This window comes from Pygocentrus nattereri, chromosome 19 (genome assembly GCF_015220715.1).
Source record: "Pygocentrus nattereri isolate fPygNat1 chromosome 19, fPygNat1.pri, whole genome shotgun sequence".
NCBI classification, from domain to species: Eukaryota; Metazoa; Chordata; class Actinopteri; order Characiformes; family Serrasalmidae; genus Pygocentrus; species Pygocentrus nattereri.
In genome coordinates this window covers 8,952,489-8,965,628 of record NC_051229.1, presented here as the reverse complement: position 1 = coordinate 8,965,628, position 13,140 = coordinate 8,952,489, and the positions used below count along the sequence as shown (strand labels likewise).

The following is a 13,140-nucleotide window of genomic DNA, read 5'->3' as shown; positions in this document are numbered from 1 at the left end:
ACCAGGAGACGTGGAGGAGGCCGTAGGAGGGCATCAACCCAGCAGCAGGACCGCTACTTCCGCCTTTGTGCAAAGAGGAACAGGAGGAGCACTGCCAGAGCCCTGCAAAATGACCTCCAGCAGGCCACAAATGTGCATGTGTCTGCACAAACGGTTAGAAACCGACTCCATGAGGATGGTATGAGGGCCCGACATCCACAGATGGGGGTTGTGCTCACAGCTCAACACCATGCAGGACGCTTGCCATTTGCCAGAGAACAGCAGGATTGCCAAATTCGCCACTGGCGCCCTGTGCTCTTCACAGATGAAAGCAGCTTCACACTGAGCACATGTGACAGACGTGACAGAGTCTGGAGACGCCATGGAGAGCGATCTGCTGCCTGCAACATCCTTCAGCATGACCGGTTTGGTAGTGGGTCAGTAATGGTGTGGGGTGGCATTTCTTTGGAGGGCCGCACAGCCCTCCATGTGCTCGCCAGAGGTAGGCTGACTGCCATTAGGTACTAAGATGAGATCCTCAGACCACTTGTGAGACCATATGCTGGTGCGGTTGGCCCTGGGTTCCTCCTAATGCAGGACAATGCTAGACCTCATGTGGCAGGAGTGTGTCAGCAGTTCCTGCAAGATGAAGGCACTGAAGCTATGGACTGGCCCGCCTGTTCCCCAGACCTGAATCTGATTGAGCACATCTGGAACATCATGTCTCGCTCCATCCACCAACGCCACGTTGCACCACAGATTGTCCAGGAGTTGGCAGATGCTTTAGTCCAGGTCTGGGAGGAGATCCCTCTGGAGACCATCCGCCACCTCATCAGGAGCATGCCCAGGCGTTGTAGGGAGGTCATACAGGCACGTGGAGGCCACACATAATACTGAGCCTCATTTTGACTCGTTTTAAGGACATTACATCAAAGTTGGATCAGCCTGTCGTGTGTTTTTCCACTTTAATTTTGTGTGTTTTACTCCAAATCCAGGCCTCCATTGGTTAATAAATTTGATTTCCATTGATGATTTTTGTGTGATTTTGTTGCCAGCACATTCAACTTTGTACAGAACAAAGTATTCAATGAGAATATTTCATTCATTCAGATCTAGGATGTGCTATTTGAGTGTTCCCTTTATTTTTTTGAGCAGTGTATTTTAAAGGTGCAGTGTCTAATATTTAGAATGATCCATTAGCATTAATGGGTTATCATAAACAAAACTGTGTTTTCATTAGTGTATAATCACCTGAAACTATGAATCATGTTTTTATTCGCTTAGAATTATCCCTTCTTATCTATAATGGAAGCAGGTCGTCTTCCAACAGAGTTTCTACAGGACAGACAAACCAAACACTGGCTCAAGAGAGCGCCTTTCATGTTTTAATATTCAAGCTGTAGCTTGAATTTGATGCTGCTGTAGCACCAGTTGGAAGACGTGGAAAGAAGAAGAATCAGTGTTTGCTGCCAGTTCTAGCAAACCATTTTGTGTTGTGAGAAGCTTGAGAACAAATTTTGACAAATGGAGGATGATACTTATGATTTAACACAAGAAAAGGCAAGGAAGCATGAATCCTCGCCATCAAAGAAGCAAAAACATGATGACCACTGTAGGTTCTACTACACACTTGGAAAGGAAGGGGTGAGGGAGGGGTATTCGGTTGGTTGCAGTCTGCAACCTCACAGCTAGGTGCCACTAAATCTTACACACAGCATCTTTAATGAATTAGCTGAGAAAAGGTGTGTTATTAGACATGCATGCCATTAGCTTTTAAGTGTACAGACCATTAATACTGGTACAGAAGTTCAATAACTCCTGCTTAGTTATACGTGTGAAAAACTACACCTTGCAAAAAAATGTATTGTGAAAATAGTAGAAATCAATAGACAGGTCACTGCATAGTCATACTTTCTACCGGAGGCCCCCCAGCCCAAGACCACTGCCACAATTCAAACCCTGATCATACACCCCCATATTCAATACTCTGTCTCAATCTCAGCTCCCGTCCATCTATTTCAGTCTGTTCACGTCCTATTTTCTGTCTCTCGCTGCGTTTCCTGTCTATGTCTCTCTCTTTCTCTGTCTGGAATATCTCTGACCAGTCGTCACATTAGCTTTCCGTGCATGCAGTCGACTGATAGAGAGCGAATGAGAAAAGAAGTCAGAGAGAGAGAGTGAGCGAGAGACACGTACCTACACTATTACAAATAGCAGTCTACATCAGCCTCAGGCAGAGCCATTACTGCGACAGCAGGGAATGCTGGCTAGAACTGACACCAGAGTCTACACACACGCGCACACACACACACACACACACACCATTACACAAATCCATATTGCATTTATATGACTGTCCCGACCAATCTATGCACTCACATAGGCAGATAATGAATGGTAGATTCTGGGTATTTAATAATGACAATTTGCTGCGGGGTTCTCCAACACGGCTGCGGGAGACGTGGCCTCCTGCAGAGTTTAGCTCCAGCGCTAATCTAACACACCTGATCGAGCTAATCAAGGTCTGATATCGCATCTGAGTTATTTAGGGCATCCAAGCTAGATCAGGTTTGGACGTAAACTCTGTGGGATGGTAGCCGTCCAGGAATCAGTGGAAAGAACAGACGTTTAAATGGTGGTTGTAACCCAGGCTTTTTGATACATGCTGTCATATACAAAAATTTGGGCAGCCTTGGTGACAAATGACATATTTTGTTGATAATTTGTTGAAGTGAAAGCACAGTTCTCTAAAGAGAACACATTTCTGCACAATTTAATGCCCTATTACTGTTTATTCGCTGTATTTAACATAATGGGTAAAATATTAAAACATCAAATGTGGCCTGTGTGAAGGTCAAGCTTCAAGAGTTGTATTGTCATATGCACAGCAGAACAGGCAGTTACACTGTACAGTGAAATTACAATCTTAATATAATCTTAGAAGAAAATATAAGAATAACACTAAAAACAACAGTAAAAAAAGTACAGTTTTATTTGCAATGTTGAAAGAAAAATTAAAGTGCATATGTGCAAGTACGCAGAGAAGCTGTTCATAAAGTGCATGTTGCAAGTAATATATGTAAACAGTAGTGTTCTGACAGCGGTAGTAGTAAAGTGTATGTAAGGTGCAGTTATTGAGGGCAGGGTTGGCCAAAGTTAAACCAGTTCTGAATGGGAAGGAGGAAGAGGTAATGAGTGAGCCTCAGGCCCTGATGGCCTGTGAATAGAAACTGTTCGTCAGTCTTGTAGTCAATTTTTTAGGGTTTTTTTTGTAATTACAGAAATTGTGCACTAAAAAAACATATTTAAGTTTGTTCCCTGTAGAGAAAGTTTACTCAAACAAAATGTCGTTTGACTCAGGGAGTCCAAGCTTCTGCATACAGCTGTATATCGCTGCTGTCAGAGCAAAACCTCATATCTCCAAAATAGTAACTTTACAGGAGAAGGAAAAAACTAACTTTCCTTTCGATGTAAGTCAGAAGAATAGAGTAATTTTGGGTCCTTTCATCGTGAAATTTACACACAATGTAAAAGACAACCTGCATTTTATAATTTGTTCTGACAACAGCGATGTGTTTTATTTTCATAATATATGTAAGTATATACAGGAAATATAATATGGAAAGGTCTTTCCTTTGGATTGCCTTTGCATAAAGTTGACAGACAAGTTAGTTTTGGGGTCCTGCTTGTCCATGAATGTACATGTTTCGAAGGTAATATTTCCTAAGGCAGGGGTGTCAAAGTCAACCACTAAAAGACTCATATTAAAAAATTTCAACAAACCTGTGGGCTAGAGAACATCTGGCATACTTGGGCTCAATTTCTGAGCTGCTGAGTGTTAGGTGTTTCACTTTAGTCAGTTATTGGGTGATAGGACTGGTATGGAATTGTGTAGAACTGTGTAGATCTGAGGTTCTTGTTGGGATGGGAGAGTCAGAGCACGTTACGTTGCAGTGCTTTCTGGGGACTTTAGTGCAGTGCATTGTGAAATGAGCTAATATTAATAGAAGATGAAAATACTTGTGTGGGCCGGATAGGATTGTGTTTGGGATCTGAACTAATATATAGTCTAACATGTCCTGCAGTTATAGCTACAGTTATAGGTGTGTGTGTGTGTGTGTGTGTGTGTGTGTGTGTGTGTGTGTTGAGGGAGTGGTGGGTGTGTCGTTTGTGTGCGAGTGTGTTCTCATGCCAGAAATGTAGCCCCGATTAGAAACAGACTAATTTCCTGTCACGCAGTACAGAACAATCTATTGGAATTGGGGCGATGGAGAGATTTTACACCAGTGGAGTGTTTTGCCCTTTTTCTTTCATTCCGGCACGACTGCATTTTCCTCTTGGGAAATGGACTACGCATTCATTTCACACAATGTTATTGTGCTCTGAAGCGGCGAGGGAAGAAAAGGAGCAGAAAAGTATTGTTTTTTTGTTTATTTGCTCAATACTTTTCTCACCTCCACATGACGGAAGAGTAATAATGCATTAATATCTGAAAAAGCGCAGTTCTGTCGCACGTTTGGGTCACGAAAACCACCTCGAACCGGTGTGAAAACTAATTCTCAAACACTCTTTGCTTTTCCTGTCCTGTGTGTATAAGCTTTTCTTCGGTTGGATGCACGGGCTGATGGAGCTGTATTTTGTTAACCCTTAAAAGCCTTGTAGGAGTTGTTATTGTCATTTTGCTGTACTTTAAATTGAAATGATATAGTAAAATTAAATAATATTAATTGCACTTGTATAAGTACAACAGCTGTAAAACTGTTAAAATACTTCTGTGATTAATCGTATTGTTTTGTATACTTAATCCTCATTAATTGCATTTGTCGTATTTGCTCAGATTTGTCCCTAAAGAGATGTTTATTTAAAAAAAACAGTGGATTGTGTTATGGCTATATGAGCAGACATATATAATCACATAATCAATGACAAAATTATTTGCATTATTAATTACATTTACTTTGTATTCTGTATTAAAGGGCCTATACAATGGAAAACCACCCATTTGCCCACATTGCTATTTTAAAATAAAAGAAAGCTTTGAAATAGTGTGTAAACATGGTTAACATTTTAAGATGTAGCATCCGCTTTGCTGTCCATATGCTTCACATCTGGATATCAAGCTGCAAAAACAGCCCACTTTGAGTTTGATTTTTGACATGAAAAGCAATACATTTACATCTGCCTATTCATCCTACAGCAGTTCAGCCCCACCCATTCCCATTGAAGTTATAAGGAGTGTTTCATCCTGAGCTGCTTTTTGTATGTGGGATAATTAGAGCAGAGGTCATTTACATATATCTCTTAAAGGCACAGTAACAAAGAACAGCCTGTTTAATTCTAAGGGTTAGAGAGGTTAGAAAATGGTCATGTAAAAATTAACTATGGTTGTTTTTGGCTATATAAGTTATAAGTGCGTTTTTAAGTGGTTCAAGAGGATCAACCCAATGAACAGTGTTTACATGACCAGGTCAAAACATGATACATGAGAGGAGGAAATAACAGAAATAGATAAACAAATGAGAGTCGAAACCAATCAGCCAATACACAGGTAATCTTAGCCAAAAAGAGAAATCCGAGAATCGACGAGAAACAAGACAAATCAGATTTTCTGTCAATACTACAATATGTACAGGACAAACAGAGTATTGAAATTGCATTACTCTCAGATCCCATGTTGTAACAATAATATTAAATAGACTGTAAACAGGAAAAGTGTGACCTAAAAAAACTGTAAAAATAAACATTAATTGTAGAAAAATAGAATAATAAAAAAATAATATAAATATAAGAGGTTCTGAAATGAGCACTAAAGTGACAAAGTGACATAAGACACATACAGATTAAGGTCTGTGGGTATAAATAGTGCAAATATAAACAGTAGTGCAGTTAGACTGAGCTTCTGGGGCAGTTAAAGTGATGGGTGCATAAAAGAAAGTGATGGGTGTGTAACAGTCCCTGAGAATGCCAGAGTTCAGTAATGAGGAGTGGGGGTCAGGACCCTGTGTTTTGGACCAAACTTTGTGTGGGGGCAGGGGCAAAGTAGGGAGAGAGTTGTGAATCCTGACAGCCTGGTGGATGAAACTGTCCCCCAGTCTGCTGGTCCTGCCTGGAGACTCCGCAGTCTTCTCCCTGATGGCAGCAGGCTGAAGAAGCTGTGTAGTGGGTGAGTGTGATTACCTGCCATGCAGAGGGCTTTTCGGGTGAGACAGGAGCTGTATGTCTCTTGGAGAGAGGGGAGGGAGGTCAAAACAAGGTCATAACAGAATATCTAGTAAAACAGGAGAACAGCTTGGTTCACACTGACAGCTTCTCAGTGACAAGACAGCATCAGTAATGTATTAAACAAACAGACAGGTATATATATAAGAGGTAACAGGTGAAAACAATTAGAATTCTGTTGACTGAGATCTGATGACTGGTGGATGATTGGCTGGCTGGGTCACATGACTGACTAATGCATCTTGGGAGTTGGAGTCTGTAAGAGAATTAGAGTTTGTCTGAGTGCAAGAAAAATGTAAGATATGGGCCCTTTAACACAGAATGAAATTGAATGTTGCGTCTGCACTTCCAAAAATGATCCAGCAACTTTTGTAAAGTATGTTTTTTCCACATACAATAACTTTTTGTTAAATTCAGATGATAAAATATTTTCTACTTTCAAATACAAATCCGTATAAATGGATTGCAAGTTTAGAATCTGCACTTTCACTAAAATTTCTCTGTTTCTGTGTTTCTGTGAGCTACGAGTGAGAAATACGTTTAAAGGAAGGGTTACAGGCAACTTGAGTCATTGTGTCTCTCTCTTTCTCAGGACCTGACGGAGGCTAACTCCACCATAATGAGGAGTCAGACGAATACGGCCCGTGTGGACGGCCTCAGGCCTGGGACGATGTATGTGGTGCAGGTTCGGGCCAGGACCGTCGCCGGCTTTGGCAAATACAGCAGCAAGATGTGCTTCCAAACCCTTACAGATGGTAAGTGTTACAGTGAGATCAAATATCCTCATAAGTACAGATGAGGTTTTTTTTTTTTTACCCTAATTACTTTTTGTTCCTTGTTGCGCCGTGTTGTTCCTGGAGGAACGTAATTTCACTCCACTGTGTACTTGTACATAGATCGAATGACAATAAAAGCCTCTTGACTTGACTTGACATCTAAATTTAATCTGAATTTAATGCTGATACCACTTTGTGATCCATTTCTGTATTTTTATAGAGGATACAGCTGCACAGTGCATGCTTAAAATTCATTAAAGTCAGTGAAACCAATCAGTCAATTAAAAAAAAACAAAACAATAGTCCTTTAAAATGGCATAATGACAAATGTTCATATGACACAATCTGAGCTGATGTTTAGTTTTAGTTTTGAGGTTTATGTTTATTATGGGTTTTTATGTGCATGTTTAAGGTAATACAAAATACCCTCCATAACTGCTGAATAAATATACATGTATACACACACATGCATAGATAAACAATACTACAGAGACAGGGTGTGTTCACAAGCTGTACTGTGTTTAGTTCATCATACGATGTAACATCGCTGAGCCAGGCCACCGGGAAATATCCCATTTCTCTCGAGGGCCAGTCTGGGCCTGGCCTCACTCTTCAGTTTTACTTGTTAATCTATGTTTTTTTGTTTGTTTGTTTGTATTTTGGTTTTTTGGAAGGGAGACCACGTTTCTCAGTTTTTCTCCCCAATGTTGGTCATGTCCAATTACACCCACTAGCTAGTTCTCCTCCAAAACGACGAGCACTAGGAAAGGCTAGCACACGTTTCCCGTGAATCAAATGAAGCCAGCCATCGTATCTTTTTGAAATGCTGCCAATCCAATATCATTAGAGGTGAAATGCACTTTTAGTATTTTATATCAGACCATTCTGAATGACTTTGTTTACAATTTAATTATGCACAATTTTTTTAAAAGTTGGTGGAATTCCTGTTTTATATGATGGGAATGTAGCAATGGAATTGGATTGATTGATTAAAATATGCATAGTAACATGAAGTCCTGTTTGTTCATGCAAAATTTGCATGCAGATTTCTTCCAAGTGGATACAGGAGGGGTTAGAGGCAGTTAATTTGCTTCCATGGAGTCAGTGTAAGGCCTCACAAGTATAATAATGCATAACTGTGTGTGTGGGGAGGGATGCTTCTCTAGGGTTTAAGGGTTTTTCAGGGTGTGTGTGTGTAGAGGGGTATGTAATGTTTATATTGGGCTAAGCTGATGTTCAGTCTATCTGTTTGTGTACACAGACATAAATATAGATGTCTTTGTAAGTGAGGGTGGTCTTATAGTCCACATTTAGACATAATCACCCCATCTGTTTGCTTTACTGCTTGTCGCATGCACTTGAATCTGTGTGTGTGTGTGTGTGTGTGTGTGTGTGCTTGCTTATGTTTGTATGTGTCCACGCACTGATTGTTCTCCGTCCAAAATGTTCAGCTAATTGTTTTTTCATGAAGGCTGTGTGTGGCAGCAGAGCTTTCCCAGAATGCTTACCAGCAATTACAGACTTATGTGATTAATCATCAACCAGAGTACACACTGCACGCGTTGGGTTGCTTTGTTGTGCTTCTCGTCTGTCCGATGCAGTGACTGTTGGGTTTTCACTTGGGCATACTTGCCCCCTTCCTCTACATCTCACATATTTTCTCTCTCTTTGTCTCTCATATCACACTGTCTCTCTGCAATTCAACATCTCCACTTCACCTGACTGCATGTCTTTGGACTGTGGGAGGAAACTCATGCAGACATGGAGAGAACATGCAAACCCTACACAGAAAGGAGCGCCAACGTGTGAATTAATAAAATAAATATCAGTCAATTAATAAATAAATTGTTATAGGTATGCATTATATATCTAAACAGAAAAAAAGTTACCAAATATATCACTGTAATAAGTGGTCACTCACTGTCCTGGAGCGTATCCTTTACTTTTCTCTCATCACTCTGTTCCATCTCTCTTTCTGTGTCCCTCTGTGTCTCTCTCTCTCTCTCTCTCTCTCTCTCTCTCTCTCTCTCTCTCTCTCTCTCTCTCTCTCTCTCTCTCATGGTGGTTTGATTAATGATGGTGTACTCTGGTATCTCCTGCCTGTTCAGGCTGCCAGTGCCAGAGAAACACACACACAAGCATCGTGCCAGCGACACAGACTAACACACACACACACACACTCATTCACATCAGATGGAGGAGGCTGAGCTCTGCAGGTCAGAAACATCCCACAGTCTGCAAATCCAAGGAAGCCAAACACACACACACACACACACACACACACGAGGAGAGGTGTTCATCAACACTCTGCTCCCAGCAGGTGTTAAATATAGCTGTGACTGTTTTAGTAATCTGGGACGCAAACACACTGGGCGAATAAGCAGGCCCTGATTCCGTCGTCCCCTGCTGATCACTCCACACTGCAGACTAAAGGCCACTGCACATCGGACACATCGCATAGCATCACGTAGCAGACACACCACAAATCGCTACTACGCTGCATAGAATGTGGTAGAGTAAGCGTGCCAGTGCACCTCAAGTTCAAGATCATTTTTGCACTGTAGTCATAAATGTAAAGAAATAAAACTCAACGTCGCTCATTTAAAAGACTGGCTGTTTTCTCTGGGTGTCTCTGAGGTTTTCTGTGCTCTTGATATGTGGTTGGTTAGTGTAGTGGTTAACACCTCTGCCTTCGACACTGTAGGCTGGGGTTCAATCCCCACCTGGGCAAACACCCTACACTATACCAATAAGAGTCCTTGGGCAAGACTCCTAACACCACCTTGGCCTGCCTGTGTAAAATGATCAAATTGTAAGTCGCTCTGGATAAGAGCATCAGCCAAATGCCGTAAATGTAAAATATGATTTAATTTAATATAGTAATGGCTAAATGCTGAGCAGTGCGCTATGAGATCTTGAACAGAGCTTGGAACCACACCTTAACTATTCTTATTAAAGTCTATTATTGTCACTAATGTTATTAATGAAAGTTATTAATGTCCACAACACAAATATCACCATTTTATTAACAATACAAAAATTCCAATGAGCTCATACATGTGTTCTGAGTTGAGTGAAGTGATCATGTTGTAATAATAATAGTAAATCTTAAAAAATATATATTACTAGTGCTATTAATGGTACTAGTTTTTAAGCTCCTTGTATATTTATCTAGAGTGGTGTGTTTCAAGACAAACCACTCTGAATGTCTTTGTTTACGTTTTAATATTAGAATTATGCAGACATTTGGAAAAATTGGTTTTATTACACACTTCTATAACCTAAGAATAGCTGACCAGTTTACATTAAAATCCCCATAGTTATGGAATAATAAACCTTAGTATGTAATAAGCCTTGGGTTTTAAGGAGGTAAAGCACTGACAGATACATTCAAAAATGACCCAAATAGAGTGTGTGTGATTTCCCAATGAACTGTAATGTTTCTTTTAAAACAAATATTAGTTCATGATCAAATGACATGTTTTGTTGATTTTTTTATTGATGTGAAAATAAGATAACACGCCCTCTACAGAGAACATACGTCTGCACATTTGTTTAAACATTGTTCATTTCTATCCCATATGTTTAACTTCACAAACAGATAGAAATTGTGCACTAAAAGTGTCATATTGACGTTTGCGCCCCATAGAGGATGTGTTAACTTATTTTGGCTTAGAAAATAAACAAATTACTTCATTTGACAGGAGTTTTCAAACTTATGAATCTGACAGATGAAACAAATCAATGTGCACACTCGCTCAGAAACTATCACTGTGATGGGAAACGTGGTGGTACACAATGCTCCAGTTGACCGTTTGCAAAATAATGGTGGACACACCCCTCAATCACAAACATTTCTAGACGATACTTCATCCATCAAGTGATGGAAAAACTCTGCAGAGCAAACCTGCAGTGAGAACACCACAGCAGTGGCAGTAAATTAGTCTGAATTATTTTATTTCTCTCTGAAATTTTGTATTAAACTATGTGGAAGACCAGCTCAGTGTCAAAACAATTCGCAGACTCTGAAAGAAGCTAAACTTTATCCAGGTTAGGGTATTCACTAACACTTATTTTAACATGATGTCTACTGATAAAAGATTTTAGCAGTTTAAAAAACATTATGAGGAAAGGTAAATAATAATGCATTCATATGTGCACATTTCATTCACTTTTGTATTTGTTAAAAGACCTCATATGAAAGAAGATGTTCTTCTCAGCATCTAGCATTGCAACAGATAGCTCCAGTGTTAGCATTAATATTATCTCACCTAGTTGTAAACTGTAAGGTGCAGTTTTAGTGGTTCGAATCACATCCTTATTAGATATGAGAATCTTTCCACATTTACGTCCAATAGCTAAAACTTTTCTGTTTGATTTTGCAATTTTAGTTTTTTAACACAAGTGCTAACCAAGTGGGCTGAGCTGAATGCTTGATGGACATAACAGCAGAAACTAAGGGAGGTGGGAGTCAATTCCTCATGCTGATCCATTTTACTACAGCCAACGTGGACATGCACATGCACCAATTGTTTAACGCAAACAGACAAAGTCTCTTATTGTATCACTGATGATGTTAGGTAAGAGAGTTAAGTGTCTCTGAGGTAACCCTCCCCTGAGGGTGAAGCTGTGGATGTGTCTGTTTTTCTCCTGCTGTGTAGGCCTGGTTTACTCTTATAGATCATCATTTGACCAAAGGTCAGGTAGGATTGACAGGCGCTGGAGGACTGTTGATGACTGTTTCCTTTCAGCAGAAGCAGAGGGCAAGAGAGAAAGTGCATGTGTGTGACTTTATAGACAGCAACATCTTGAGGTGTGAGGGCTGCAGTATTGTGTGATGGTGTCATTCACATTCGTAAATGAATCCCCATAAAACCCCTACACTCACTCATGTCGTGTCATGTTGCCTTCAAGCGCTTCATGAATAGTCGTGTTTACCACCTATAAAGTCGTAGTTATGACGTTTTCGTTCAGGTGCTTTGTAGTTGGAAACATGGAAGATATCAGGAAGCTGTTGGAAGAGGATACACATTGAAACTTCATCAGTCTTCACCTTCAGCAGTCTGTTACAGCATGAGGTATTTGTCCGGACCAGAACAGTACCCAGGTGCTCATGTCAGCTGCCATTTGCGGCCTACGTGTCTTTATTTGGCGTCTCGGGTGATGATGAGTTGGTTTGGGTCAAATTTGGACTGGATTTGTTTTGTCATTTGCGTAAGGTTTGGGCAGAATTTTGTTGAACTTGGATTCATTTTGGCCTGTAAGCTGGCTTGGGTCTGTTTTGGCCTGAAAATCTGATGATGTGGTTCAAGTTAGGGTTGGACCAAATTGTCTCAGGTCAGGTTTAGACTCAGAATTTGATGATGTTTTAATTGGTCTGAGCTCTGACTGAAAGTTCTCTGCCTGTACCTGTGTTTCAAGCCCAATTACATATCTAGTGTGTTGTTGTTTGACTTTATTTGTGATGTCAGTTTTAGCTTGTGATCTGGTTTAGGTTAATTTGGGACAGAATTTAGTTTACCTCGGGCCAGTTTTTGGCCTGTGAGCTGGCTTGGGTTAATTTGACAGAATTTTATTGAACCCAGGTCACGTTTTGGCCTGTGAGCTGGTTTGGGTCAGTTCTGGACAGAACTTTGTTGTTTGACATGTTGATGTGATTCAGGTAAGGGTCAGAGCAAATTTCATCAGTCTTGGGTCGGGTTCGGTAAAATATCATGTGGTTTGAGTCGATCCGATCACTGACTGAAGGTTCTTGGGCTGAATGTGCATTTTGGGTCCAATGAAAGATTTAGTGTGATGCTGTTTGACTGTTTATTTGTGAAGCACCTACGGCTGTAATTAGTGTAGTAGATCACACAATGAAACAATGGGTGATGGTTGAAATATATATATATATATGATGGTGTTGATTGTGAAGTAAGGAGTTAATGATGAAGAAAGTGAAGGTGATGATAATGAAGACAATGGTGTCCCAGGGTGTGTGTGTGTGGAAGCCTGTAATAATTAGCAGATGGGTGCAGTGAGATCCAGCTGATGGTTCATTCCTCTGGCACTTTGCCACCGCACGACATTCGTTAAGACAATTAGCACCAGGCACAGGGGGAAAAGGTCAATCACACACACACAGACACACTCACATGAGCACACATACACTGAGCTCATATTG

The 13,140-nt window shown here is 40.5% G+C and overlaps 1 protein-coding gene across 2 annotated transcripts in view; it reads left to right on the top strand.

The window, feature by feature from the left end:
• The window catches only part of LOC108430182 (ephrin type-B receptor 1), a 406,692-nt gene that overhangs the window by 298,005 nt on the left and 95,547 nt on the right, over positions 1-13,140 (top strand). For both annotated transcript variants that reach the window (XM_017702512.2, XM_017702510.2), the window contains exon 8: positions 6,791-6,953. In XM_017702512.2, the coding sequence (XP_017558001.1) occupies positions 6,791-6,953 (163 nt within the window). The remainder of the gene's footprint in view (positions 1-6,790; positions 6,954-13,140) is intronic.